This window comes from Gouania willdenowi, chromosome 7 (assembly GCF_900634775.1).
Source record: "Gouania willdenowi chromosome 7, fGouWil2.1, whole genome shotgun sequence".
NCBI classification, from domain to species: domain Eukaryota; kingdom Metazoa; phylum Chordata; class Actinopteri; order Blenniiformes; family Gobiesocidae; genus Gouania; species Gouania willdenowi.
Genome location: NC_041050.1, coordinates 33,791,152 through 33,817,616, shown reverse-complemented (window position 1 = coordinate 33,817,616; position 26,465 = coordinate 33,791,152). Strand labels below are relative to the sequence as shown.

General features: G+C 35.6%; 1 protein-coding gene across 3 annotated transcripts in view; it reads right to left on the bottom strand.

Annotated features, from left to right (window-relative positions):
- Positions 1-24,965, bottom strand: part of cntn3a.1 (contactin 3a, tandem duplicate 1) — a 128,170-nt gene extending 103,205 nt beyond the window's left edge. For 2 of the 3 annotated variants that reach the window (XM_028453224.1, XM_028453226.1), the window contains exons 1-2: positions 24,425-24,965; positions 5,193-5,336 (exon numbers count right to left, since the gene is read on the bottom strand). In XM_028453224.1, the coding sequence (XP_028309025.1) occupies positions 5,193-5,247 (55 nt within the window). In that variant the 5' untranslated portion in view covers positions 5,248-5,336; positions 24,425-24,965. The remainder of the gene's footprint in view (positions 1-5,192; positions 5,337-24,424) is intronic. The other variant, XM_028453225.1, reaches the window with a different exon arrangement.
- Positions 24,966-26,465: the final 1,500 nt, after the last annotated feature.

The window sequence follows — 26,465 nt, the reverse complement described above, 5'->3', positions numbered from 1 at the left end:
GATAGTGTTGATTCAGTGCTAGATGATTATATATATATATATATATCTGAGAGGGGAAATACATCCAGCGTGACCTTTCTGCTCTTCTACTCTTGCTTGTACTCACTGATTTACACACCCATGCCGTGGGTCATACAGGCCTTCAGAGGGAACAGTGGTTAACTTAAGATGAACTCACTATGGGACTCACTTCGCTTCACCCCAGTTCTCTCCCACAGCCAAAGCACACGGTTGGAAAAACAACACTTGGGTAGCTTGAATATATTACCTTGGAAAGAAAACATCTAACAGGGTCAGATCGTATTCACTCCACTCAACTGTAGGTTTGTTTAGTAAAACGCTCATCCTTTCTTTCTTATATCACAGAGGTTTTATAGTCATTGTGGTTTCCAACTAGGGCTGGGCAATATGGACAAAAACTCAATATTTTTCTCAAAATGGCACTATATGACATTAATCTTGATATTTTTTAACTCAATACAGTCTTATTAGAAAGACAATTCAGGGTTAAATTTGCTGATGAAAAAAGCCACACAGGCACATTTATTAACAACATGTGACACTTTTGGCTTTTTTTTTTCAAATAAGGGACAGTACGTGTGAGTGAGTTCTGTTTAGTGGCTTGTTTAGCGGAAGGTCTGGGATAAGACTGACTCAGAAATCCATCTAACTGAGCTTTTTAATGCTGTTCTGAGATATGGTGAAAACAGCGACTCCTAAAACAAGCTAAAATAAAATAATAGTACATAAATAGTAATAGAAATAAGCTATAAAAAAAAATTATATATATATATATATATATATATTGATATAGTAAGGGTGTGCGATCTGACGATATTAGATCGTTAAGGATTAAAACGTGACGACAATCTTCCAAATCACGGAGATCGTAGAACTGTCTGTAGTTCACATTTTAACTGTTGCTGTGCCGTTTCTGCATCATATGTCAGTGGTCCATACACAGCACATCTCTGCCAAATCACACCATTTGCTCGTCAGCATGTCAGCATTACAGCATTACAAAACAAATAATTATTCTGTAAAAAAGAACATATTAACCAAAAGTACAGCCGCATTTATTGTTATATATTTAAACGGGAAAGCTTTAGTTTAGCCTTTGTTTACATTTCTATAAATGGACCTTCAGAGACGCCGTCCCCGTTGTTTCATGTGATGTCATCAGCCGTGTGTGTGAATGTGTGAAAGAGCAAACTAAAAACAACGATCAGTACAAGTCCGTCCCCGTGTCTGATTACTTGTTACGAGAACATAAACTGGTGACAAGGTGTGTGTTCTTGTGGAAGTTTGTTGTTTTTCGGAAAAAAGTCTGTGCAAGAAGCAACTTTAGTGCGAGTGCACAGAACCCTGAAGTGAGTAGCGTAGCAACAGAGACGCTACAAACACAGCACTATATGGTGGAAGGAGCTAGCATGAACACAATATACAGGAACTGGAGGAGTTTATCGTTACGTATTTGTGACAGAAGAGGAATTGATAAGCGGAATTGATAGGCAAGCAAACAAATGATTCCTAGGAATTGGATTACTGGGAACCGGTTCACAGAAAGAACCGGTTTTTGATTCTCATCCCTAGTCAGAGGCTCAGTGCAGATGTCTGTCTGTCCTCTGTTAGAGTGTTGAAGCACTGAGAGACATTTGAGAAAACTCTGTCGCTTTACACTTTCTTAAAGGGACAGTGCCCTGAATGTAATTTACTTTAAAAACTACTTTCAGCAACGATACATAATTTAATCACACATTCCAGCCTTAATGAAGCAAAACTATTGGGGAAAAAAAAATGGAGTTTATACTGTTTATCGCTATTTTGAGGAAAAATATAGAGATATGAATATTGGTCCATATCACCCAGGCCTAATGTAACCAAAGCAGTAACATTTTATCTCGTAAAGGATATGATTGTCCAAACTGTGTGAAATGAGGGGTTCAAACACTGCTTAAAGTAGGATTTTATTAACATGAATGTGTTACCTCAATAGCAAATAGAAATCACTAGACTGATATGCTGCCTTGTTATGTAGCAAGTGTCGCTAATGCTAATGCTAATGCTACACCACTTTAGTTAAACTAAGTAAAAAGACTGTGTGACTAAAATAACTTGTCAGCTGTTTTGTTTGATTAATTGTACTTGGAGGTTGGAACCAGTTTAATAAATTGCTTACATACAATTTTTAAAATATTTGAAAATTACCTTGTCTAAAATGATCTTTTATTCCTTTTTTCCATTTAGGGTGATGATTTTAAGTAGGTGAATTCGCTCTTCGTTTGATTGGTTACTCTGCACGTGTCTGCCCCGCCCCCCTGAACTCAATATAATCTCCTGTATGAATAATACAAGGAGATTAGGATGGATTCCAGGCTAACACTTTTTAGCTTTTGACCCACAAATTCAATGACAGCCTCTGCTTTACAGGGCTGCTCTTATATTACACCATACCTCTAGTAAACAGAGCATATGTAAAGTACACTCACACTGAATATTAATGCTTGGTAAGTCTAGGCTGCCAGCAGTGTAAGCTACCAGGATGAGGCAAGGGCTGTGCAACACAATGCTTTTCAGAAACATTTTGTTAAACACTAAACAGCTTCCAACAGACGACTCTGAATGCTAATTTAGCCTTCCATGATTGTAAATTAAAGCCATTCTAATTGCAGCAAAGGAAGATGATTTTAAATAGTGTCTTTAAAGCAGCAGTTCATCAAAACTCTGACACGTTTATGCAAGGATTTCTCTTTTGTCTCATCTCTGGTCTGGATATCTAAGAGAAGGCTTAAGTGGGACACAACATCGGATCCTGAATTTTGATTTAAATCCTATAATCCCACAGTGAGTCACAACTCAACTTAATAAAAGCTTCATTAAACATCCACTAATGTACTTTAGATTAAGTGATAAGCTGTGCTAATTGCCGTGTAAGTAAATCTAGGCGTCGGAAACGGCATTCTGCTTCCGGAGAAAAGATAAACATGCGACAAACCCAAGCCCACACACACACACACTAATTATTCCAGGTCCCAGCTGTGAGACGGGGTGGCTGGTTTTTTGAGCACGGCGACTTGAAAGATTACTCATTCCTCAAAATACTTTGTTCATGCAACAAAGCCTTCATTCATCTTGTTCTCAGCCTCAGATTCTGACATTGTGCAGAAATGAGCATTTGACCCTGAACAGTTTGCAAAGCAGGAAATATAAGGGCTCTCATTAAAGGCAAGCTCAGTGGCAAGATTCTGAAAATCCCACAGCAATTTCAATTAGGATAACATTTGAAGCAGACAATTTAATGAGTGCACGTTGGCCTTTGTGTAACAGCAGTCCGTCACAGATGAAGGTGATTTATACTGAAACAACATGGCCAACCTTCTGGAGGTAAAGATAGTTGCTACGTGCTACCAAAGCAGCAGTGTTAGGGTGCTGTCTGTAGCTAATGAGAAGACAATGGCTGTGTTCAAAATTGCATCCTAACGTACTACACACCAATGAGTATAAACTGTCTACCAGAGGTGAAAGTAATGGATTACAAGTACTCACGTTACTACGGGTGAGTATTGCCTGGCATCTGGCGATACATTTTTTTTTTAATATTTGACTTAAGAAACAATTAATCTGTAAATGTGTTGGCATATTTTACACTCAAAACATTGGCTTTAACATGCCATGTGCCAACAACTTCAAATAAAAAAAAATAACATATAATCTGCCTGTGGCTTTAAAAACAACTTTGACTTTAGTGCAACTTCACTGAGGTATATGCCAAGAACAACTAATGAATACAGAAAATTAGTACTTTCTTTTTAAATTTAAAAAAAAAAAAAAAACACAAGCCGAGAATCCGTGAGTCACAGATCGCGGTAAATGTTAGCTTGAGCATATACATGAGTTTTCCCACAGGCGTTAGCATGAAGCTAGCAGACTATTTGTATAGTGGTATTTTCTATTTATAAAAACACTAATATGTATTTATATGTTCAGTTTACAGTGTTTCCAGAGTAAAGACTATGCGGATCTTCTGAATCAAATGTTGAGGAAAAAAAAAAAATGTAAATAAAATAAAAAATCGATTTTTGAAGTTTATGATTCGATTCAGAATTGTGGATGATTAGAATCGCGATTCTTATGTGAATCTATTTTTCCCCCCGCCCCAACAAAATACGCATGAAAATAAAGCTATTTATTAATATGAACAATATTATCCTTTTCTGTATTGCGCAATATAGAAAATCTCTAAGCATGACTAGTGTTTCCACTGTGCATAAAAATATATTATATAAAAATATCCCCATATAGAATACATCAAGGTATTACTCACGTACTCAATCTTTCCATACTACCTAATTGGAACTCACTGCATACTCATGGTGACGTCAGACTTAGTAGTACATTAGTAAGTATGCCATTTTGAACACAGCCAACATGTTTCACGCTCAATGTCACAAAAGCTTGTTTTTGTTGTCAACCTACCAAAAAATGCTTTAACAGGTTTGGGGTCAATTACATTTTTCAGTTACAATTATGTTTTCAATTACCCATGTTCAATTACAATTCAATTATTATTAGAGTGACCAGCATTGACCAGCCTGAAAATATAACCAAATAAAATGTTACCTTCCTCTTGTGTTAGCGTCCTGTTGGCATCTCTTATGATAAAGGGTCCTAAATCAGCTGTAAAATACACTAAAAACAAATATCTATCATTTAATTTGCTTCCTATCTATTGGTAAACGTGTTAGGCTTCCTGATTAATGAAAATATAGGTTTTAATATTTTTGCTGTGGACATCTGAGCCCTTTATTGTGTCAGTATATCCCTCAATTTCAATTTTTAAAATGGTAAAAAAAATGTGTGAAAGCTTGATATGAAACATTTTTCAACAATTGTTCACTATACAGTATATGTGTAGAATTGTACATAGTACTTTACAATGCTTCCAGTTTTGTGTTAAATTATAATCGACAATTTTATATAATTTTCATGGTAATCACATTTACAAAGTCAATTATCTGAACTCAATTACAATTTCATTATGATTACGACAGCAACAGATTTTTTTAAATTACAATTATAATTAAAATTACATCATAATTGTAATTAATTATCAATTACAATTATAATTGAGCCCAACCCCGACTAGCAACTAGTGGACCTTATCCTGTTGCATATAATGATGAGGAACCTACCTGTCAGACGCTCCACCAATGACAGCAGCAATAGAAGTTTCCATAGCAACCCCATTTTAATTTTCTCAGGTCAGGTCTAGTTTACATCCAATCACAGGTGTGCAGAAGCCAGGCTTTGTCCTTTGCTGCACATTCACTGTCCTTCTGTCAAAAAGGAAAGAGAAGGAAAGATTAGAAAAATATTCCCACCAGTCCACCTGTCTCATCTGCTGATTACGAGACCAGGACCTGATCTTTAAGTCTACTTTAGAAAGTCCTCCTTGGTGACATTCAACAGCCATTCAAAAGCACATCAGCACCAGACACGTCTACGTCACTGCAGCGTTTGTGTAAAAATACTTTTCTGCCTATAATTGAGATCATGTCTCCAAAAAAAAAAAAAAAAAAAAGGATTATTTTCTGGTACTTAAACATGCTGAGACAAAACAAAAAGGAAGCTGGTTGTCAGACGTATTCCCAGCATGTAATGAAACACTTTCCTGACCCCTTCAGTTTGTCTGATCTGGAAGAATCCGTGTTTGATTACTTTCAAGATCACTGACTTTTGAAGCTTGCTGTCAGTCAGGGTTTGGATCAATTACAGTTTTCAAATAAAATTACGTCTTCAATTATCCATATATGAACTTCCCTCTGAAAGTCAAACATAATTACATTCTCAATTACTAAAATTCAATTACAAATAGGGATGTAACGGTTCACTCAACTCCCGATACGATTCGATTCACGATACGATTCTCTCACGATTTATTTTACAAAATAAGACCGTAGGCAAATGACTGGAAAATGTTCCTTCATTTTTTTTGCGAAAATGCTGTACCATTTTCTTTTTATTTTTCATTGTCCAAAGAATCCCTTGTTAAACTATTCAAAACAATGCAATTTAACTAAAAATCTTGAATGAAATAAATAAAGGAATAATACAAATGAAGAAGAAGCCTATTAATTTAAATTCTGGTTCTATAGTAAACAATGTAAAACTGCATAATAGTTCTTTTTCTTTTTAAAAGTGCAACTGAAAATGTATTTTGTGCCTTAACAATTGGACTTTAAAAAAAAAAAAAAAACTGTCATTTCACTGTATTTACATCAGATATTTGTTTGGACAAGCAGAGGGTGCTGGTAACCCAGTGGTCGGTTGGCATGCAGAAATTCTTGCAGTGAAGAAGAGATGCTATGCACTAGCAGACAGAGCTAATAGAAAAAAGTGACTCTTACAGATATTCACGTAATGTTACAGATATTCTTTCGGTGCTAAAGAAATCATTTATGAACATGTTTAACAGTAGAAGGCGGCCAGAAAGAAAGTAGTAGCAGATTCCGCCCGTTGCCAACACTTCTGGACAAGAGGATATATAGCGCCCTCTGCTATTTAAAAAAAGTACTGCGATGAAAAAAGGAAAAATAGAATTAAATATATAGACCATCTTGAGATTCAAGCCAACCATTGTGACGACATTCCACAATGTGTGGTAGGCTGGAACTAAACTGTCACTGTGAATTAACATATACATAGCGTATACTATTTAATACAAATGATCGACTCTTTAATGTAAATACTGGAAAAGATAACTACCTCATGTTTACTTCATTATCCTTTGCACTACTCACCACTGCACTATTATCTTATTGACTCTTGTACGTATTAGTCTTTAAATTACTTGTTTATGTTTTTAGTTGATTATTATTATTTAATGTTTACATTGTACAGAGAGCTCAGTCTACCAAAGTCAAATTCCTTGTATGTTAAACATACCTGGCCAATAAAACTGATTCTGATATATTTAGTAACATAATTGATAATGTTGAAAACTAAAATTTGCGTCATTTTGTGTTGTAAATTCATGATAAAAATCAGGCCGGCAGCCGCTTTCTGCTTCGTTTTTGCTGCAGTACCATACATGAACTGCTGGGTACACTGTTGCTTCACCATTTACATTGTGAAGAAAAATTGCGCAACAGAAGAAGAACCAGTTTGGGACCATTTCACTGAAAACGTATACTACACATGTGAGGTAGAACTAACATCTGTGAATAAAAAGTAACTGTAATATGTTGGAATCAAAGCAGCAAAAAACTATTCTATGAAAAAAAAAATCTCAATAACGTAGCCTTGAAAGCAAGATGATGGTCACATGACTCGAGCGCCAAAAAATTACTTGGAATTTTAAAACAACAAATGAATTCATATATATTTTGTACAGTCACTGTTTTATGGCATTAAAATATGTGTCTATTATGTAAATTATATTAAGAATTGTATTTTTTTAGAATAAATTTGGGAAAATTTGGTCAGTTTGACCCATGTCTTAAATTAGCTATAAAATACACTAAAAATATTATCTATCATATAATTTGTTTCTCATCTCTTGGTTACCTTGTTAGGCTTCCTAATCAATAAAAATATTGGTATTCATATTTTTGGTGTGGCAGCCTTTTTTCTGTCAGTATAGTCCTAGATTTAAAAATATTCAAAAATGTTAAAGATTCTAAAGAGAACTGACGGTAGTGGAAAAAGTTGGTACGAAACATATATTAATAATTATTAACTACGTATGTATAAATCAAAACTGTAACATAATTCACCAGGTTTGTTTAATTAAATTGTAATTAACAGTTTTTATAGAAGTCCCATGACAATTACGATTACAAAGTCAATTATCTGAATTAATTTACGATTACAACAGCAACAGATTTTTTTTTCAATTAAAATTAAAAATACGTCATAATTGTAATGTAAGAACTCACTCACACATGCTGTCCTTTATAGGAGAAAAAGCCAAAAGCGGCCACATATTAATCTTAATAAATGGGTCTGTGTGTCATTTTGCATCATCAAATGTAAACCTTAATTGTATTTCTGGTCAGACTTCATTTGAATTAAAATTATCAAGATATATATCATATTGCCATTTTGAGAAAAAAAAATTGAGATATGAATTGTGGTCCATATTGGCCATCCCTAACCTGAATTAATTTCCTTCTAAACTCTGAGGAGCACAGTAGGAGGAGAGGAGCTATGATGCTTTTCAGTACAGTGTCAGATAAAGGCGTGCAGCAGGCACCTTATGGAGTGAAAAAGGACAAAAGGGGGAAATTAGCCATTGTCTTGTCCCAACTATCTCTCCTCGGTACATTTAACTGACAAATGGTAAAGCTTTTTCCCACTATATCAGCCATCAGCTGAAAAAATGAGGGCAAAGCATTCATATGAACAGGGAGCCTATATAGTGACAAAAAACATACGCAGGTGAAATATCAGAACAGAGATGGGCAACTTCTGTCAGAGCGGGGCCACAAAAATGTGATAGTCTGATGCGAGGGCCAAGAATGACTAATCTGAGCATTAATAATGCAACTTGAAAACACACATTTTGTGTTTTTAAATTCATTTTGTAGATTTTCTCATCAATATGGCCAATTTTTGTTGTCTTTGTGTGTGTTTTACAAGTCATTATGTGTGTTTTTGTTATACTTTTTCTGTTCTTGTTGTCATTTTGGCTAATTTTGTGTATCTTTGAAATCCTTTTGTACATGTTTATGTGTTTAAGTGGTTGTTTAGTGTGTCTTTGTTGTCATGAAAGGCTCACATTCCTGTCTTAAGTTTCCATTTGATAATAGACTGTTTTTCCTTACATTGGTGCCCAGAACTGAGTTGATTCCTTAGATGGTGATGAGCTAATGTTAAAGACATACCCCCGAAGATATGTATGCTTTGCTTTCCTCTTTCGAGTTCAGAGTTTGCATCATATTAGCCCGCAGCTCTCGGCAGGTCTCATTTTTTGTTACTTGTTCAGGACATTGATTGTATTAATAAACTGCATATTATTTACAAGTCACTTGTCCCGAAGACCTTTTCTACACCACCTTTTTTGTCATCACCATCCACACCACAAGAAACATGTTTTATGAATTTGTTTGCATTGTTTTTTTATGTTTTTGTTGGTGTTTTTTTATACTTTTTGTTTTGTATATACAGTATATATTTTTTTTCATTTTGTGCATGTTGGTGTCGTTTTTTGTGTTTCTGGAGTTTTAATGCATTGGATTTTATATAGCGCTTTTTTCATACACACTCAAAGCGCTGTACCTTGATGTGTACATTGATGTGCATTACTTTCATTCCACACACAGTGGTGGTAAGCTACTATTGTAGCCACAGCTGCCCTGAGGCAGGCTGACAGAAGCAAGGCTGCCATGGTGCGCCATCGGTCCCTCCGACCACCACCAACACTCATTTATACTAGGCAATGTGGGTGAAGTGCCTTGCCGGAGGACACAACGACAATGAGCGAGATTCCGGAAGTGGTGTGAAACAACTTCCTATGGCTATAGCTTTAGCATTAGACAGTGATAAAAATGGCCCAGTCTTGGTGTGGTTGCTCTTGTTCTGTTCCTGGTTGCTCTTGTGGGGCAAGAAAACAGTCGTACCTGTCTAACCACGCTTTTCCGACGGACCCAAACCAAAGGAGGCGGTGGATCTAAGCAGTTAGGAGGGATGAGGGTCCGGAATCTGAATTCTACATGACACCGGCTCTTCACTCAGGAGGATTTTTTCAGCGGACCCAGTCACCATCAGATGCCTTAAAAATGGAGCTGTTCGGTGGTGTTTAGCTCAGTGGGTTGAGCACCCGCCCCATAAATGGAGGCTGTAGTTCCTCACCTGCAGCCGGTCCCAGGTTCGATTCCCGGCTTGGGACCCTTTGCTGCGTGTCATTCCCTGCTCTCCCTTTCCTGTCAAGCAACTGTCATATAAAGGCCACTAGAGCCCAAAAAATCCTTAAAAAAAAAAAAATGGAGCTGTTCCATCTCTCTTTCCCTGGAAAATTTTATGGCACCACCGTAGAGCAAGTCTGCCTTTGAGAGGGCTCAGAAACTGCAGCTTGTCCTCTCACAGCAAGCTAGCCATGCTAAAGCTGCTACGGCACATCCACCCACAGGCAAATAACACAAACACATATCAGAATGTTAAAATATAATTTAAATGTCTATAACATGCTTTTCTTTAGGCATTCCAAATATTTTAGCAGACTAAATTAGGTTTCTTTATTACAATGTTTATACTTCATATGTTATATATATATATATATACACACATAGCAGTTAGTTCACAAAGCTACTTCTTTTTTCATCTTGATATTCTTCAGGAAAGAACTTATACCCCTTATTAAGTTCATTTGTTTGGCTATTTGCTGCTGCGATTGCCTCCGCATCAGCGAACAAAAAAGCTGGCAAGTTGAGCAACGCTGTTGAAAAAACAAGAGCTATTTTCCCTTAGACCCGCAATAACAGGAGGCGCTACTTCCGGTTGTCGTGAAAAAGGTCTATTACAATTTAGTTTTTGGGGACTTCATAAAATTAGACCAAGGGCCGCATGTGGCCCCCGGGCCTATGTCTGTTATAGAATGTTTACTTTATCATAAATCTGCACCATTATAGGGACAGAGTGTGAATATATTAGCTTCATCACGAACAAGTTTACCCACACTACTATCTATTCTGTGCGTATTACCCCATTAAAAGACACTTCTTTTTTTTACAATCTCATATTATATTTGGTTTGAAATGTCATCTTAGTTCCAAGTTATCTCACATTTATTAGCATGCAAATGTCATGAGTGTTGGCTTTAAATATTAAAGCAGAAAATTCCAAATCCCTGCTTGTGCTCCTGGATATATTTAGAAAGCCCTTTCCTTTTGATGGAATAATTGTGAGATGCGCTGAATAAATTACTTCACACAATCATTTTAAAAGGGACAAAAAAAAAAAACAGGCGTCTAACATCAACACAACTTCATCTTCTATCGTGTTTATGTCAACTTTTTTGGATGACATCTAACTTCTGTTTGTGTAGGAAATTTGTCGACTTCTCAAACTTTGTTTTTTGGCTGTGAAAGCACAAAACGAGGAACCACTCGGGGAGCAGACCGAACCCTCTCTGCAGTTTGACACATTTATGACAAATGCTTCATGTTTTCAAAATCCTTTTAAGTAATTGTTTTGTCAGCCATGTAAATGTTTTACACTCTGGTCATCTAAAATTAATTCCCCCAGCTTTGACAGTGTGAGCAGCAGCTACCAGAGCAGAATGTGTGAACTATTGACTCACCCATTCATAAAAGCTGTAATCCACTGGCCTCAAACAATAATCTTTTGATCTCTATTAAGGATTGTATCCAGTGACACAAGACGTCAGACAACAGTGTTAGTGGGGGGGTGGGGGGGGGCTCAGAATTAAAAGGAAATCTTGTAAATTCATATTATCTTTAGTACGAATAGTTACCTGTGACCAAAAGTGTATTGATTTAAATTCTAATGGATATTAATAGGGATGTGCATTATCATTAATATGACGATACGATACAATTCACGATTTGCATGTCACAATACGACATATTCCAATATATCCTAATACTAAACAATACGATATCAATTGCGATATCAATAATAACAAATTTCACCTTTACTTTAACTTGTGAAAACAAACAAATGGAAACAAACTGTAATTCAAGTACCAATATAAAAAAACAAGTGGTATGTTTATCCCGATACATCTCGGTACTAAACTATACGATATACATAGCGATATGATGCAATATTAATAATTACAATTTTTTCTTCTTACACCCTTAGTTAACATTGGATTATTTGCATGACATTACGTGCGACCATTAAACTCAAAACCTACTTATTTGCTAAAGCGTATACCGTATAATTGCATTAACTTAAAGCGGACAGGGTCTCGTCACAGACAGGGTTGCAATCACAGACTATTACGTATATCCGGTACAAGACAAAGTCTCGTCTGTAGTGGGAGCATTTCAGAACATGGCAGATGCCGCAAGACGTTTGCCGTTAATCTAACCACTAAAAGCGTGCAGGCAGACCTGCTAATAGTGTAGCATGTTTTTTCTGCAGTCAGTGCCTTCTCCTCGACCTTCTACTCTTTTCTGTTTCAGGTGTCGTGATGCTGGAGCTGGCGGTTCCTGATCAATGGTTGGCGGCTCAACTGGTCTGGGACACTCTGATGGTCTATCCTTCTATCCTGTTCTGTTGGTCCTCTTTCCACTAACCCCAACCAGCTGAGCCACCTCTGCACCTGGTTCTGCAGGAGATTTCTTTGGAGATTTTTCGTCCCACTGTCGCTAAACGCTTGTTCGTGTGGATCTTGTTGGGTTCTTTCTTTCTTACTATGGATTTTTTTTATTTTGTAAGCGCATTGAGATGACTTTGTTGTAATTTGTGCTATATAAATAAAGTTGAATTTAATTTATAGTGAACAACCATAAATATGTTGCATGAAAAAATAAGTAAATAAAAACAATCAATATGGTTCGTTTTGTGAGAGTCATGAATGTGCACTCCAAATTAGAAAATATTTTGATGAAAGATTTTCAAAATACACTAACTCTAAAACAGAAAGTTTGACCTGGTGGTGGCGCTGCAGGAAAGGTTATATCGTCACCACAACCAATAAGTTTCATATTTTTGTGATCATTAATGTTTGTAAATTTGAGAAGATTTGGATGAAAAAACATTCAAGATAAATTAATTCAAATTTAAACATTCGGCCTGATGGTGGCGCTAGAGAACAGGTCAAAGTTTCATTATCAAGGGGATATTTATGTATTCAACAAATAAACAACAAACTTGAGTCAACTATTTTCCTAAAATCATTTTCTTTAAGCAAATGTCCCAGGGGTCAGATTGACCTCATGGGTAAAATATCTTAGTAATATTTGAGGATAATAGGTGGGTTAAATGTGCTATACAAACTTGACATACTTGTAGTTGCCATTTTTTAGCCATATCATTAAAAGTAAGGAAGATTATTCATTAAACCGATCAACATATACACCTAAATGTAATAATTATGATTCTGTATGTCACCAGTAAACGATAACTGGTATTTATCCTGCAATTTAGGAAAAAAGTCGCTGCTGTCAGAGAAATTTTTAGATTACAAAGACAACAAACTTGTCCCATTTTCTCTTGACAGCTCCAACTGGAGTTTTGAACCTAAGACTGGAGTTCAAGCAGCCAGAGAGGCTGACACAGACGGCATCAGAATCCACGTGCTCTCTGTACCCAATCTTTCAGCTACCAACTATTTTTCAGGCCTCAAAAAGTGTATTAATAGAACGGTACTCGTACTCTGTGCCTCGCTGGTTGAAGAGTCCACATGAAGATAAAATTCACACTAAAAAGCATCAGCATCCCACACACACACACACACACACACATCCTACCCCTGGAGCTCTGAATCATGAATGAGCCCAGACTCCCACACTCGGCAGGGACGAGACGAGACTGGGAAAAATGGCATACAATGCTGCATCTTTAATCACCTGAGCTGTGACTTCTCTTGATCTGCAGACACTAGCTCGATAAGTGTTTTCCAGCACGTGTGCCTCGTCTCGCTGCTTTGAGTGCCTCCAGTCATTCAAAATTTATTTTCTGGCTACGCTCGAAGTTCAGCACGAAAAAGTAAAATTGTAGAATTTCAAGCCATTCCAGCATATTGTGATTTACCACACAGTACACACACAGAACGATGATTGAATGATTTACAAGGTTAGAGCGTGGAGGAGTACCATGTGCTGATGAGGACATTATGATGGGTCACGTATTTCCACAGATATACCGGTAGTTGCTTTTACAGCAATTGTTCAAAATGCATCATATGAATGAAGAGTTTGAGACAGCGCTGTCATTTATTCCATTGAAGGCTAAGTATTAAATATAGTGTAGGAGGTGGTGATCATGAAAAACGGAAGGCAAACACAATCCATTGAATTCTAAAAAGAAAAAAGCATTCTGAACTGGGGTTTGGTTTTTCCTCTCTTTACTTAACCCCCCTATTATCCTTGGGGTCAATTTGACCCTTATTCAATGTTTACCATTTAAAAAGTAATCTTTTTTTTTTTTTTGCTTCATATTTCATGACTTTTCCTAATTTGATGGGTAAAACTGATTAAGCATGAAATTAGCATGATGATATTTGACCCCAAGCTGTTTAAGCTGTGTAAAACATGTCTGTGTGTGTGATCCATGTGTGACCTTACATCTCCACACCTGCAGGTGCAGAGTTGATACATGGTACATGTATTGAAGTGCCTGATACAAACTCTTGGTCAACAATTTTCTGAAAATCATTTCCTGCTGGCAAATATCCCTGGGGTCACATTGACCCCAAGGGTAAAATGTGTTAGTAATATTTGAGAATAATAATAGGATTAAAATCTGGGCCCAATATAACACAGATACACCTCCCTTATATGTTTTCACATAATATCACGCACTTGCACGGTATTTTCCCCTAGAGATAATGTTATTGAAAGGGAATGTAGATAAAGTGATTTATGGGTTGGCTGTTGGTTTTATAAATAATGCTTTGGGATTAGGGTTGTGCTTGGCCATGAATATGACGATGCAATTCATGACACAATATATCGGAATATATCCCGCTACTTAACAATGCAATATATATTACGATAAATTATGATGACAATAATGACAAATTTCACCTTTACAAGTACAAAATGGTATGAAATACAATTTAGTTATTTATTTCAAAACTTGTGAGAACAAGTAAATGGTAATTAACTGTCAATCAATCAATCTTTATTTGTCATTGCACATGTTACAGCGCAACAGATCAACATGAAAAGACAATCACCTATAACATGGGAGGACAGGGGCGGGATAGCTGTGGGTCGCCACAAGGGCGGTGCCTGTATTTCTCAGATGAAAAGTAGAAAACAGGAGGTAAGAAGAGGGGAAAAAAGGCCGGCCCCAAACTATGCCCCATTAGTGAGGGGCAAAGTGTGAAATTAGAAAAAAAAAACTCCTCAGCACATAGAAGCAAAAAACACAGTAACAACAATTACAACAGCAAAATTTGAGGACAAAACACATTTCTTAAAGTAACCACAATAATCTATAAAAGTGCCCAATATGTTTTATGGAAATTACGTACAATTAACTTCCGAGCTAAAATGCATTCACTGACACCTAATAACCCAACATTTACGTGCTAGTCATATGTTAAATGTTTTTTTGTTTTTTTAAATCAATTTGAAATTTCTTTGCATCGATACAATAATCACATTGTGAAATATAGCAATATATCGCCGCAGTGACTTTTTCTTACACCCTTATTTCAGACCAAATCACATTTAATAATATCGGCGGAGGTGTGAAGTGTCAAACTGACATGTTTAAGCTCCCATGATGTAACCTCGCATGATTTCAACGTAACCCTTCTGAAAGTAAGTTATCTGAAGCATACAATTGTAAAAAATAATAACCGTAGTTGACTTTACTGCCCTTATTTAGCATGTTTGGTACAGTTTTGGGAAGTTTAATAGCCAGTAAAGTTATCTAAACAAGGAATGACAATGCAATAGAAACTAAATATAAATGAGTAAAGTGACACTAAGGTGACACAGAAATGGTGTACACTGAAATGGAATTGGGGCTTTTTTTTAAATTTAGGATGGGAGCCCCTGTAAGCGATTCGAATCTTTATAAACTCATGTATGAGGTAAACCTAGAAAAATCTGACTTCAGTCCCAAGGCATCCACTTTCTGCTGCAATAACTTTGCAAAAAATCTCTCAAAGATAGAGGATGAGAAATAAGTCTCAACTCTTTCTCCTCACATAGAGAATCAAAAGTCTTCAAACATTCCTCAGCATTAAATCTCATGCGCCAAAGAAGATTTCTCCCCTTTTTCTACTAAAGGCACTCAACGGAAGTCAGTTGAGAAAATGCCAAAGTATTCCCCGGCCAAGTTTCTACCTCAAATACTGGCACAGGACAAAGGAAGTCATAACACTTTGATCTAAGCACCAAAGTCGCGGGCACGAGACAACACATGCCAGCTTTTTTTTTTATTTTTCCAGACTGCACAAGTCACGAGCAAACAAGTGTGTTCATCCTACTTACATGTGAGCTAGGGTTGGGCCTCGATTTAGATTTAATAGATTTTTAGAATGTGTAGTAGGGATGTACCGATTCACTCAACTCCCGATACGATTCGATTCACAATACTGGGTTCACGATATGATTCTCTCACGATTTATTTTACAAAATGGGACTGTAGACAAATTTCTTTTTGGGAAAAAAACTAGAAAATACGGTACTATTTTCCTTTTATTTTTCATTGTCAAAAGAATTCCTTGATAAACTATTCAAAACAATGCAATTTAACTAAAAATAAATCTTGAATTAAATAAATAAAGGAATAATACAAATGAAAATGAAGCCGATTAATTTAAATTCTGGTTCTATAATAAACAATGCAAAACTGCATAATAGGTATTTTTCTTTTTAAAAGTGCAACTGAAAATGTATTTTGTGCCTTAACGATTGGACTTTAAAAAAAAAAAAAACCGTGATTGCAATGATTTACGTCATATTTGTTTGGACCAGCAGAGGGCGCTGGTAATACAGTGGTCGGTTGGCATGCAGATATCTTGCAGTGAAGAAGAGAAGCTATGCTAGCAGACGGAGCTAATAGAAAAACGTGACTTTTACAGATATTCAAGTAATATTACAGATTTTCTTTCGGTGCTAAAGGAGTAATGAATCATTTATTAACATATTTAAGAGTAGAAGGCGGCCAGAAAGAAACTATTAGCAGACTCCGCCCGCCGCCTACACTTACGGATAAAAAAAGTTCTGCGATTCAATTTTCAGAAAATCGATATCAACCGTGATACCTATGAATCGATTTTTAACTGCCTTACGATTAATCGTTACATCCCTAATGTGTAGATAAAAACGATTTTTATTTTGCAAATTCAAGTTTAATTTTTGTATTTTTTTTTGCCCACTACAGTCTTTTTAGTGTTCTGATGTGAGCCAGCCCCTTCTTTGTTTACGCTTTGAGTAGGAAGTAGCTATATGTGAGCCACAGGCATGTTTACATTTTTTTATTCGCACTCTTCTAAGGGAAAGTTTATTATTTTTTTCATTGTTGTTATATGTTATAAAATATGTAGTTATCTGATTTCTTAATCAGAAAATTTAAGCTACTGTGAAGTTGCTGTTGCACTTTTGCTTAAACCTGGTTAAAGCTTGTAATTGTTGAATGACAGAGCCTCATTTACTTTTTTTTTTGGGATTGTTCTATGCATTTTAACTCTTCAAAACAATCACAGCAATAAAGTTGCACTTTTGACAATATATCTGATGTCTGCAGTCATTTTCAAAAAACCAAAAATCAAATCTAAACTCGAATTTTTCTTTAAAAAAATTGGAGATTTTTTTTTTAGGCAAAATCGCCCAGCCTTGTGTGAGCTCTAACATACATTGTTTAACATAATAAGCAGTTACAGAAAAATACTCATTGAGATTAGATGCCAAAGATGATACAAAGATTTTCATATTCATGATAAATAAAAAAGAAACAATATTAAAAGCCTCTTTATATAAACAAACTAATTTAACTAATTTAAGATCTGGTTTATGTTCTCCAAAGCCCAAATAGGTGATGCAACAACAGTAATCTCATTAGTGATCAAGAAAAGACATTATTGCAATTTAATAGCCAGCTAATTATTAGTAAATTACACACACTGGCTGAAGTCTTGCTGAAAAACTGTTTAAAATCAGCAGTAATCATGAGGGGTAATTTTAGGTGGCTTGAAAAAAAAAAAAAAAAAGAAAGAAAGAGAGAGAGAGAATACGGTAATACTGTGACTTTTGAGAAGAATGCCTAAAACATGCATTAATCTGTGAGCAAAAACCCCAATATAGAACAACATCCTGCTGTGCAATAATCATCCTGTCTAATCAGTATCTTGATATGCCACACCTGTGAGGTGGGATGGATTATCTCTGCACAGAAGTGCTCACTAACACACATTTGAAAACAATATTAGAGAGAAATAGGTCTTTTGTGTATATAGAAAATGTTTTAGAGATCTTTGAGTTCAGCTCATGCAAAACGGGAGCAAAAACAAAAGTGTTGTGTTTATATTTCTGTTCAGTACATTAAAAATAAATAAATATATATATATATATATATATATATATATATATCTCAAGAGCAATATGCATTCGATCTGGATGAAACGAGGTGAAGTAATTGAGGAACTAACCCGACATAACTGAGACAAAATTCATTAAATCTGTTCAGTAATTTTGAAGTAATCCTATGAACAAACAAACAAATAAATTGTTTTGTTTTGTTTCTCTGGTGAAAATATTACTTCAAAGTTTTATTCACACAAACATTATTGTCTTTATTGTAAACAAATACTGGTACTATCCTGGTCAGTCATGTTTTTAAGATATTTCAGCATCTGGAAAGCTTTGATGTTTTTTAGTTGTCTGAGCTTTGGCATTTAAAAAAAAAAAAAAAAAAATTATTATTGTCTTATTGGTATTGATCAGTATTTTCAGAGCCATCTCTCAAAACATTAATCTCATGCTCTTTAATAAAAGATGAACATCAGAAGCCTGTTTCATGGGGTTGTAGAGCTGAAGTGAAACAGATCCTTGTACTTTCCCTGACAATAACTCACATATATGTAATTTCACCTACACTGACCTTCTGCTTCATATGTTCATATGTGTGTGGAATGGATTTGCTTCTGCTCATGCATATCATGTTCTGCTCAGCAGGGAAGGCTGAACTTCACACAAACCCTCTTTTTTATTATTATTATTAAATGTTATGCACAGTACATTCATGTTTCTCAGTAACAATATAAAAGTAAGTGCATCAAACATGACATCATGAACAACAGCAGCAATATAGAAAGGAAAAAATAAAAATAAAGAGGCATAAGGTAGATTAGTCAAGGTTAAAGAGGTTATAAAGCAGTCAGAACTCGAATCTTTTAAGTATTCAGACCCCTTTACATTTGTCACTCTTTGTTTCTTTGCAGCCATTTGCTAAAATCATAAAAGTTCATTTTATTTCCTCATTAATGTACACTCAGCACCCCATCTTGACAGAAAAAAAACAGAAATGTAGAATTTTTTGCAAATTTATTAAAAACAAAAACTTAAATATAACATGGTCATAACAGTGAAAAATTTAAAGGGGTCTGAATACTTTCCGTCCCCATCAATTTATCAAACTGAATGTGTGGATAGACTAGGGCTGAACGATTTTAGTAAATAATCTAATTGCGATTTTTTTTCCTCAATATTGCGATTTAATATGCGATTATTTTTCCAAGGGCCTGTTGTCATGCATTTTTCAATGAACACAAGCAATAAATCAATCTGTTTCATAATAAACACTTTCAGATTTATTTAAACTTTAAATAAACATAAACTATGAATTTTAAAGCACAGATTACAACAATAAAGCAAACAAATTTGTGGCTTTACCGCTTAAACATTTCATGAAACATGTGGACTGCACTTCTTAAACACTCTCTGAACTTAACAGGACAGTCTATAAATAAAATAAAGAGATAATAAATAAATAAAGCTTACTAATATCTAGGGATGTAACGATTCACTCAACTCCCGATACGATTCACGATACTGGGTTCACGATACGATTCTCTCACGATTTATTTTACAAAATGGGACTGGAGACAAATAATGATTAAAAAAATATTCCTTTATTTTTTTGGGGAAAAAAACTAGAAAATACTGTACTATTTTCCTTTTATTTTTCATTGTCAAAAGAATCCATTGATAAACTATTCAGAACAATGCAATTTAACTAAAAATAAATCTTGAACGAAATAAATGAAGGAATAATACAAATGAAGAAGAAGCCTATTAATTTAAACTCTGGTTCTATAGTTAGCAATGCAAAAATGCATAATAATTCTTTTTCTTTTTAAAAGTGCAACTGAAAAATGCATTTTGTGCCTTAGCAATTGGACTTTAAAAAAAAAAAAAATCCAGTCTGCATTGTTTACGTCAGATATTTGTTTGGACCAGCAGAGGGCGCTGGTAACCCAGTGGTCGGTTGGGATGCAGCTATTCTGTGCAGTGAAGAAGAGATGCTATGCTCGCAGACCGAGCTAATAGAAAAACGTGACTTTTACTGATATTCACGTAATATTACAGATATTCTTTTGGTGCTCAAGGGGTGAGGAATAATTTATGAACATGTTTAAGAGTATAATGCGGCCAGAAAGAAAGTAGTAGCAGATTCCGCACGCCGCCAACGTTTCTGGATAGCACCCTCTGCTGTTTAAAAAAAGTACTGCGATTCAATTTTCAGAAAATCGATATCAACCGTGATACCTATTAATCAATTTTTAACTGCCTTACGATTAATCGTTACATCCCTACTAATATCCAGTCAGTAACATCACACATACTAAAGTGCAGGAAAAGTAAGGAGAACTAATATCTGCTTTAACCGATTGGATGTTTTTCAGGCAAATCAAACTCTCAACAAACTTAAAATAAATTTTTAAAAAAACAGAAAGAAAAAAAAAATTGCAGCCTTTGCGATTAGAAAATTGCGTTTCATGATATTGCGATAACATTGCAAATGCAATTAATCGTTCAGCCTTAGGATAGCCTTCTTATTATTGATTAATTTGATGGATTCTATGTAATATTTACACTCGATGCTGAAATTCTGAATACTGTAAGCAGAGGTAGGCAACCGTTATCACAGCAGGGCCACAAAATGTGTTTGTTTGATCAGAGGGTCACATGATCAACATTCAAGTCAGCATTTAGAATAATGAGCGATCTGAGGGTTAACGCAGTAAACATAGTAGATTTGTGTGTTTTCAGTCATTTTGTGTATGTTTGTTGATGAGGCATTTAGTGCATTTCTGTTGTCCTTTTGAATATTTTTCCTGTAAAATATGTTTTTTTTAGCCATATTGTGCATTTGTGCTGTCATTTATAATGTGTGTATTTCTGTTTGTCACTTTACTTGTTAGTGCTGTGGGTTGGCAGAGCCATTTTTCATATTTTTATTGTCTTTTTGTGTACTAGTTGTCATTTTCTGTAATTATGTATATTTTTCTGAGTAATTTTGTGTCTTACTGTTGTCGTTTTGTTCATTTTTGCAGTCGTTTCTGTGCGTTTCTCTTGTCTTTTACTGTATTTTCCTGCAATGTTGTAATTCTATGTATTTTTCATGTATTCTTGCTTTTGTTTTGTGTATTTTTCTCATTTTTAACACTTACTTTGGGGGCCACATAAAATTAAACCTAGGGCCACACGTGGCCCCCGGCCCGCCAATAGCCCATGTCTGCTGTAAAGTGTGGGTTAGTTTTCTGGAATTTAAGATGAATGGATGTGGAATTTACCAAAGAAAAATCATCAGATTAAATATTTGTTGTAGTTTTTTAGCGAGTTCAATCAGTGGACATTTGTTAAATAGGTGCACTATATTGTCTTCAGTTGTTTTGCTCTTCACACTAACCCTTCCTTCTCCTTTTTTCCTGAACCGGTGACATCATCAGGAACGTGTCCAGCCATACACACACTTCCCTCAGGAGAAGCGTAGTAGCTCTGCTCTCCCAACATCAGTGCACAAGGTAAGAGGAGAGCAGTAAATGCTGAGTAAGGTTTAGATGGAGGGGAAAACACCCAAGGAATCGCTCAATTTTCAGTAAAATACTAGTAGGTATCTAGAATATATCAACCTCACCCTTTGTAATGCAAAAGCAAATCTATAGCCACACAAGATGTAAGTATTTGTGCAAGAAAAAGAGAAAAAAGAAACATATTTGATTTCCATGAGAGCGCACACTGCCAGAGTAGTTCCTTTTCTAACATATGGACACTCGATTTCCTGAAAACTGTTTCCAACGGAGTGGCAGGACTTGAGACAGACGGAACCAATCAGGCTTTTAGCTCAGTGCAATCAAAGTAAAGGAGAAAGAAGAATGCATGAGAACACTGAGACTGAGCTGAATCCCAACCACTGATGAGGACTCATCATCATCACAATGAGCAGCACTGCCTTTAATTAGAATCAACCAACATTTAGTCTGCGCCGTCACTCTAAAATGCATGTAAAAATGTACAGAATACTGTAACTAAAGTAGTGTTTTTCAACCTTGGGGTCGTGACCAAATGTTGTGTCACCTGGAATTTAAATTGGGTCACCTGAAATGTCTGGTAACTAGGGATGTAACAATTCACTGAACTCCCGATACGATTCGATTCACGATACGATTCTCTCACGATTTATTCTACAAAATGGGACTGTAGTCAAATGATGACTGAAAAATATTCCTTTATTTTCTTTGGGAAAAAAACTATTCAAAACAATGCAATTAAACTAAAAATAAATCTTGAATGAAATAAATAAAGGAATAATACAAATGAAGAAGAAACCTATTAATTTAAATTCTGGTTCTATAGTAAACAATGCAAAACTGCATAATAGTTATTTTTCTTTTAAAAGTGCAACTGAAAATGTATTTTGTGCCTTAACAATTGGACTTGAAAAAAAAAAGTAATTGCACTGATTGACGTCAGATATTTGTTTGGACTAGCAGAGGGCGCTGGTAGCCCAGTGGTCGGTTGGCATGCAGCTATTCTGTGCAGTGAAGAAGAGATGCTATGCTAGCAGACGGAGCTAATAGAAAAACGTGACTTTTACAGATATTCACGTAATATGACAGATATTCTTCGGTGCTAAAGGGGCAAGGAATCATTTATGAACATGTTTAAGAGTAGATAGCGGCCAGAAACAAAGTAGTAGCAGATTTCGCCCACAGTGTACACTGCTGGACAAGAGAAGGGATAAATGTTTGCTGTTTAAAAAAAAAGTATTGCGATTCAATTTTCAAAGTATCGAGGTCAATCGTGATACCTATGAATCAATTTTTAACTGCCTTACGATGAATCGTTACATCCCTACTGGTAATTGATTCAAAGTAATTACTGATTAAAAATGTATTTTTAATATTATTATTCTTCTGCAAACTAAACACCACCCAATCCTAAACAATTGTATTCTATACTTTCACTTTGTCAAATATAAATCTAGTTAAAATAAAATACAGTCTAAAGAAAAGGAAGAAAATAATAAAATAAAATTAATAAAATAAATACAACAAATAAAATGTACAAAATTAGTTAAATAAAACATAAAATATAGTGTGTAAATATCTAAACTGGTGTAATGTGTCACTTTGTACACTAATCCTATAGCTACTCTGTATTTACTACATAGCATAATAAACAAGATCAAAAAAAAAAAAAAAAAAAAAAAAAAAAAAAAAAAAAAAGTATTTGGGGTCACGATCCAAAAAGAAAAAGCTTGGGAACCACTGCACTCAAGTAATTATAATAGGGGTATCCCGATTCGATATTGATTTCGGATTTTATTGGACTGCAGCTACAATCTTCAATATAAGCTCCCCGATACGTTTTTGTTGTATTTGTCCCAGCCCTCAATTTGTTCCCACCATAAACTGACAGTAAAAAATAACTGAAATTAACTTGAATAGTTTTCTGTTTGAATAACATCACTTGATCAAGCTTTTTCTAACATTCAAACAAAATAAGTCATAAAAGTATGTATGATTCATGCTGATATCGTATCGGCTTGATATCGGTATCAGCCAATACACAAGGCTGCAAGTCGGTATCGTATCGGAAGTGAAAAAGTTGTATCGGGACATCCCTAAATTATAGTAGCTACAAGTTTGCATTTATAAAATAATAAACAAAGTGTGTTTGCAACTTGTATTTCAAGGTCAAAATTCAAAAAATAAACACTCACTAATTAAATTTGAATAAAAAAATGTATTTGTAACCTCCTGATGTGTAGAGCGTTCAAAAACACTAGTAGCTACTATGCTGTGATCTAGAACTGGGCAATATATCGAGTTTTCTATTTTGGCAGGATAGAAAATTACAATATCGCCAATAATATCCTCATTTATCCTCAATATCCTCATCCTCAGCACAGTTAGATGGATTCTGATACATCCCAATTCAAACATTCCCCTAAAAAAAAAAAAAAGCCACATTACAGAACTCACTCACACGTGCTGTCCCCTATAGGAGAAAAAGCCAAAAGTGGCACATATTGTGCAGCTGTTTCGGGGCAGATTTTATTTGAATTAAAAAAAAATAATCAAGCTTCATATCGAATACTGCCATTTAGAGAAAAATATCGAGATATTGATTTTAATCGATATCACGCAGCCCTACTGTAATTGCGTCCGATTTAAAGCTAAAAGTTTTACATTCACTAATGATGCAAACGTGTGCAACAGGAAAATGCAAAAAATAAAAACAAACAAAAAAAAAAAAAAAATCTGTACCAGACTCAGAGTGCATCCTTTGCATGTCTTCATCCTTCTTCGTGTGTACATGTTCCTCCTCTTCACATCTCTCCATCCTCTCACAGCAGCAATAGGACGGAAGAATAGCGAACTTCGTCTCTCAAAAGTGCGAATTTTCAGGAAATTAAATGAACGGCCAAAAAAAAAAAATAAAGTGTCCGAGGAGAGGCTTCAGGCTTCAGCCTTCACCCTAGGCGCGTCCCTTCCCTCTGTCCATCCCCGGAGCTGATGCTCTGAGTCCCGCTAGTTGTTGTTGAAGGAGCTGTTGTTGTGGTGGTGGTGGTGGTGGTTCTCCGGTGGCTCTGTTCAAAACCACGTCACGGTGAGATTATTTTACCCCTGTGGTCCTGCCCGCAGGCGGACGCACCACAAACCTGAAGAATAGTCTTATTCTGCCTCTACTTTGGTATTAAAGTCCGAATATGTGCTCTTAGTTTGGCTGGTGTTAGTTTCTCATCGGTGTGAGTCGGTTCCTTCAGAGGGAGCAGCTCGTGCAACTGCGTGTGCCCTGCGCGCGCGCTCAGCGGCACATGGGACATGTGAGGTGGAAACAAGAGGAGGGCGTGCGTTTTTACTCATGCTGCACACAGAAAACATGGATATATAACCCTGAATGACCCGAATAAACTCCCACTGTTCCACTATAATATTAAACTATAGGATGTTTGCTTAATGTCATTAAAACCTTTCGTAAAGACTCAATAAATGTAGTTAATTAACGATGCGCACAACAATTTAGTAATGAATCACTAAATAAGGCACGAACCAAAACGTATAGTTACTCTCATACCGATTTACTATTATTATTACTTTTCTTACACATTTGGCTTTTTTTTTTTTTTTTTTCCTGTTCCTTTTTATTTTTTAGTATAGACACTAGTGGCAATAGCAGTCTAGTATAGACTTACTAACATGGATAGAGAAGGTACAGAGAATGAATAAATATTAGCCATGGGCAATATATCGTGATTCAAGATATATCGAGATTTATATTTTGACAATATAGAAATATACAATATCGCCTACGTAAAGCAAGAAAATGCAAGTGTATTTGGAAGTGTCTCCTCGTACATAATACGTATCCATATACAGGCATTCTATCCATACAAAAGATGACGTTACCGAAAGTCACGTGATCATTCCGTGCGGTTAGGGTTAGTTAGTCCGTAACAGTTTTAGGTTACGGTTTATGGTTAGTCCATAATTTAGGTTACGGTTAGGGTTAGTTAGTCCGTAACATAGTTTAGGGTTCGGGTTACGGTTAGTCCGTAATTTAGGTTAGGGTAAGATAGTCTGTAACGTAGTTTAGAGCTAGTCCGTAATTTAGGTTAGGGTTAGTTAGTCCGTAATGTAGTTTAAGGTTACCGTTAGTCCGTAAATTAGGTTAGGGTAAAGATTAGTTAGTCCGTAACGTTGTTTAGGGTTACGATTAGGGTCAGTCCATAATTTAGGTTAGGGTAAAGATTAGTTAGTCCGTAACGTTGTTTAGGGTTACGATTAGGGTCAGTCCATAATTTAGGTTAGGGTAAAGATTAGTTAGTCCGTAACGTTGTTTAGGGTTAGTCCTTTATTTAGGTTAGGGTCAAGGTTAGTTAGTCCGTAATGTAGTTTAGGGTTACGGTTAGTTAGTTTGTAACGTTTTTTACGGTTGGAGTTAGTCCATAATTTAGGTTAGTGTGAGTTAGTCTGTAACGTAGTTTAGGGTTAGGGTTAGTCCATAATTTGGGTTAGGGTTAGTCCATAGTTTAGGTTAGGGTTAAGGTTAGTTAGTTCGTAACGTTGTTTACGGTTGGGGTTAGTCCATAATTTAGGTTAGTGTGAGATAGTCTGTAATGTAGTTTAGGGATAGGGTTAGTCCATAATTTTGGTTAGTGTGAGTTAGTCTGTAACGTAGTTTAGGGTTAGTCCATATTTTGGGTTAGGGTTATTTAGTCCGTAACAAAGTTGACATGTTAATACAAACGGAAGTACAAGTGCGTAGCGTCTCATTGGCCAGTTTAGGTCATGTGGTGCATGTATA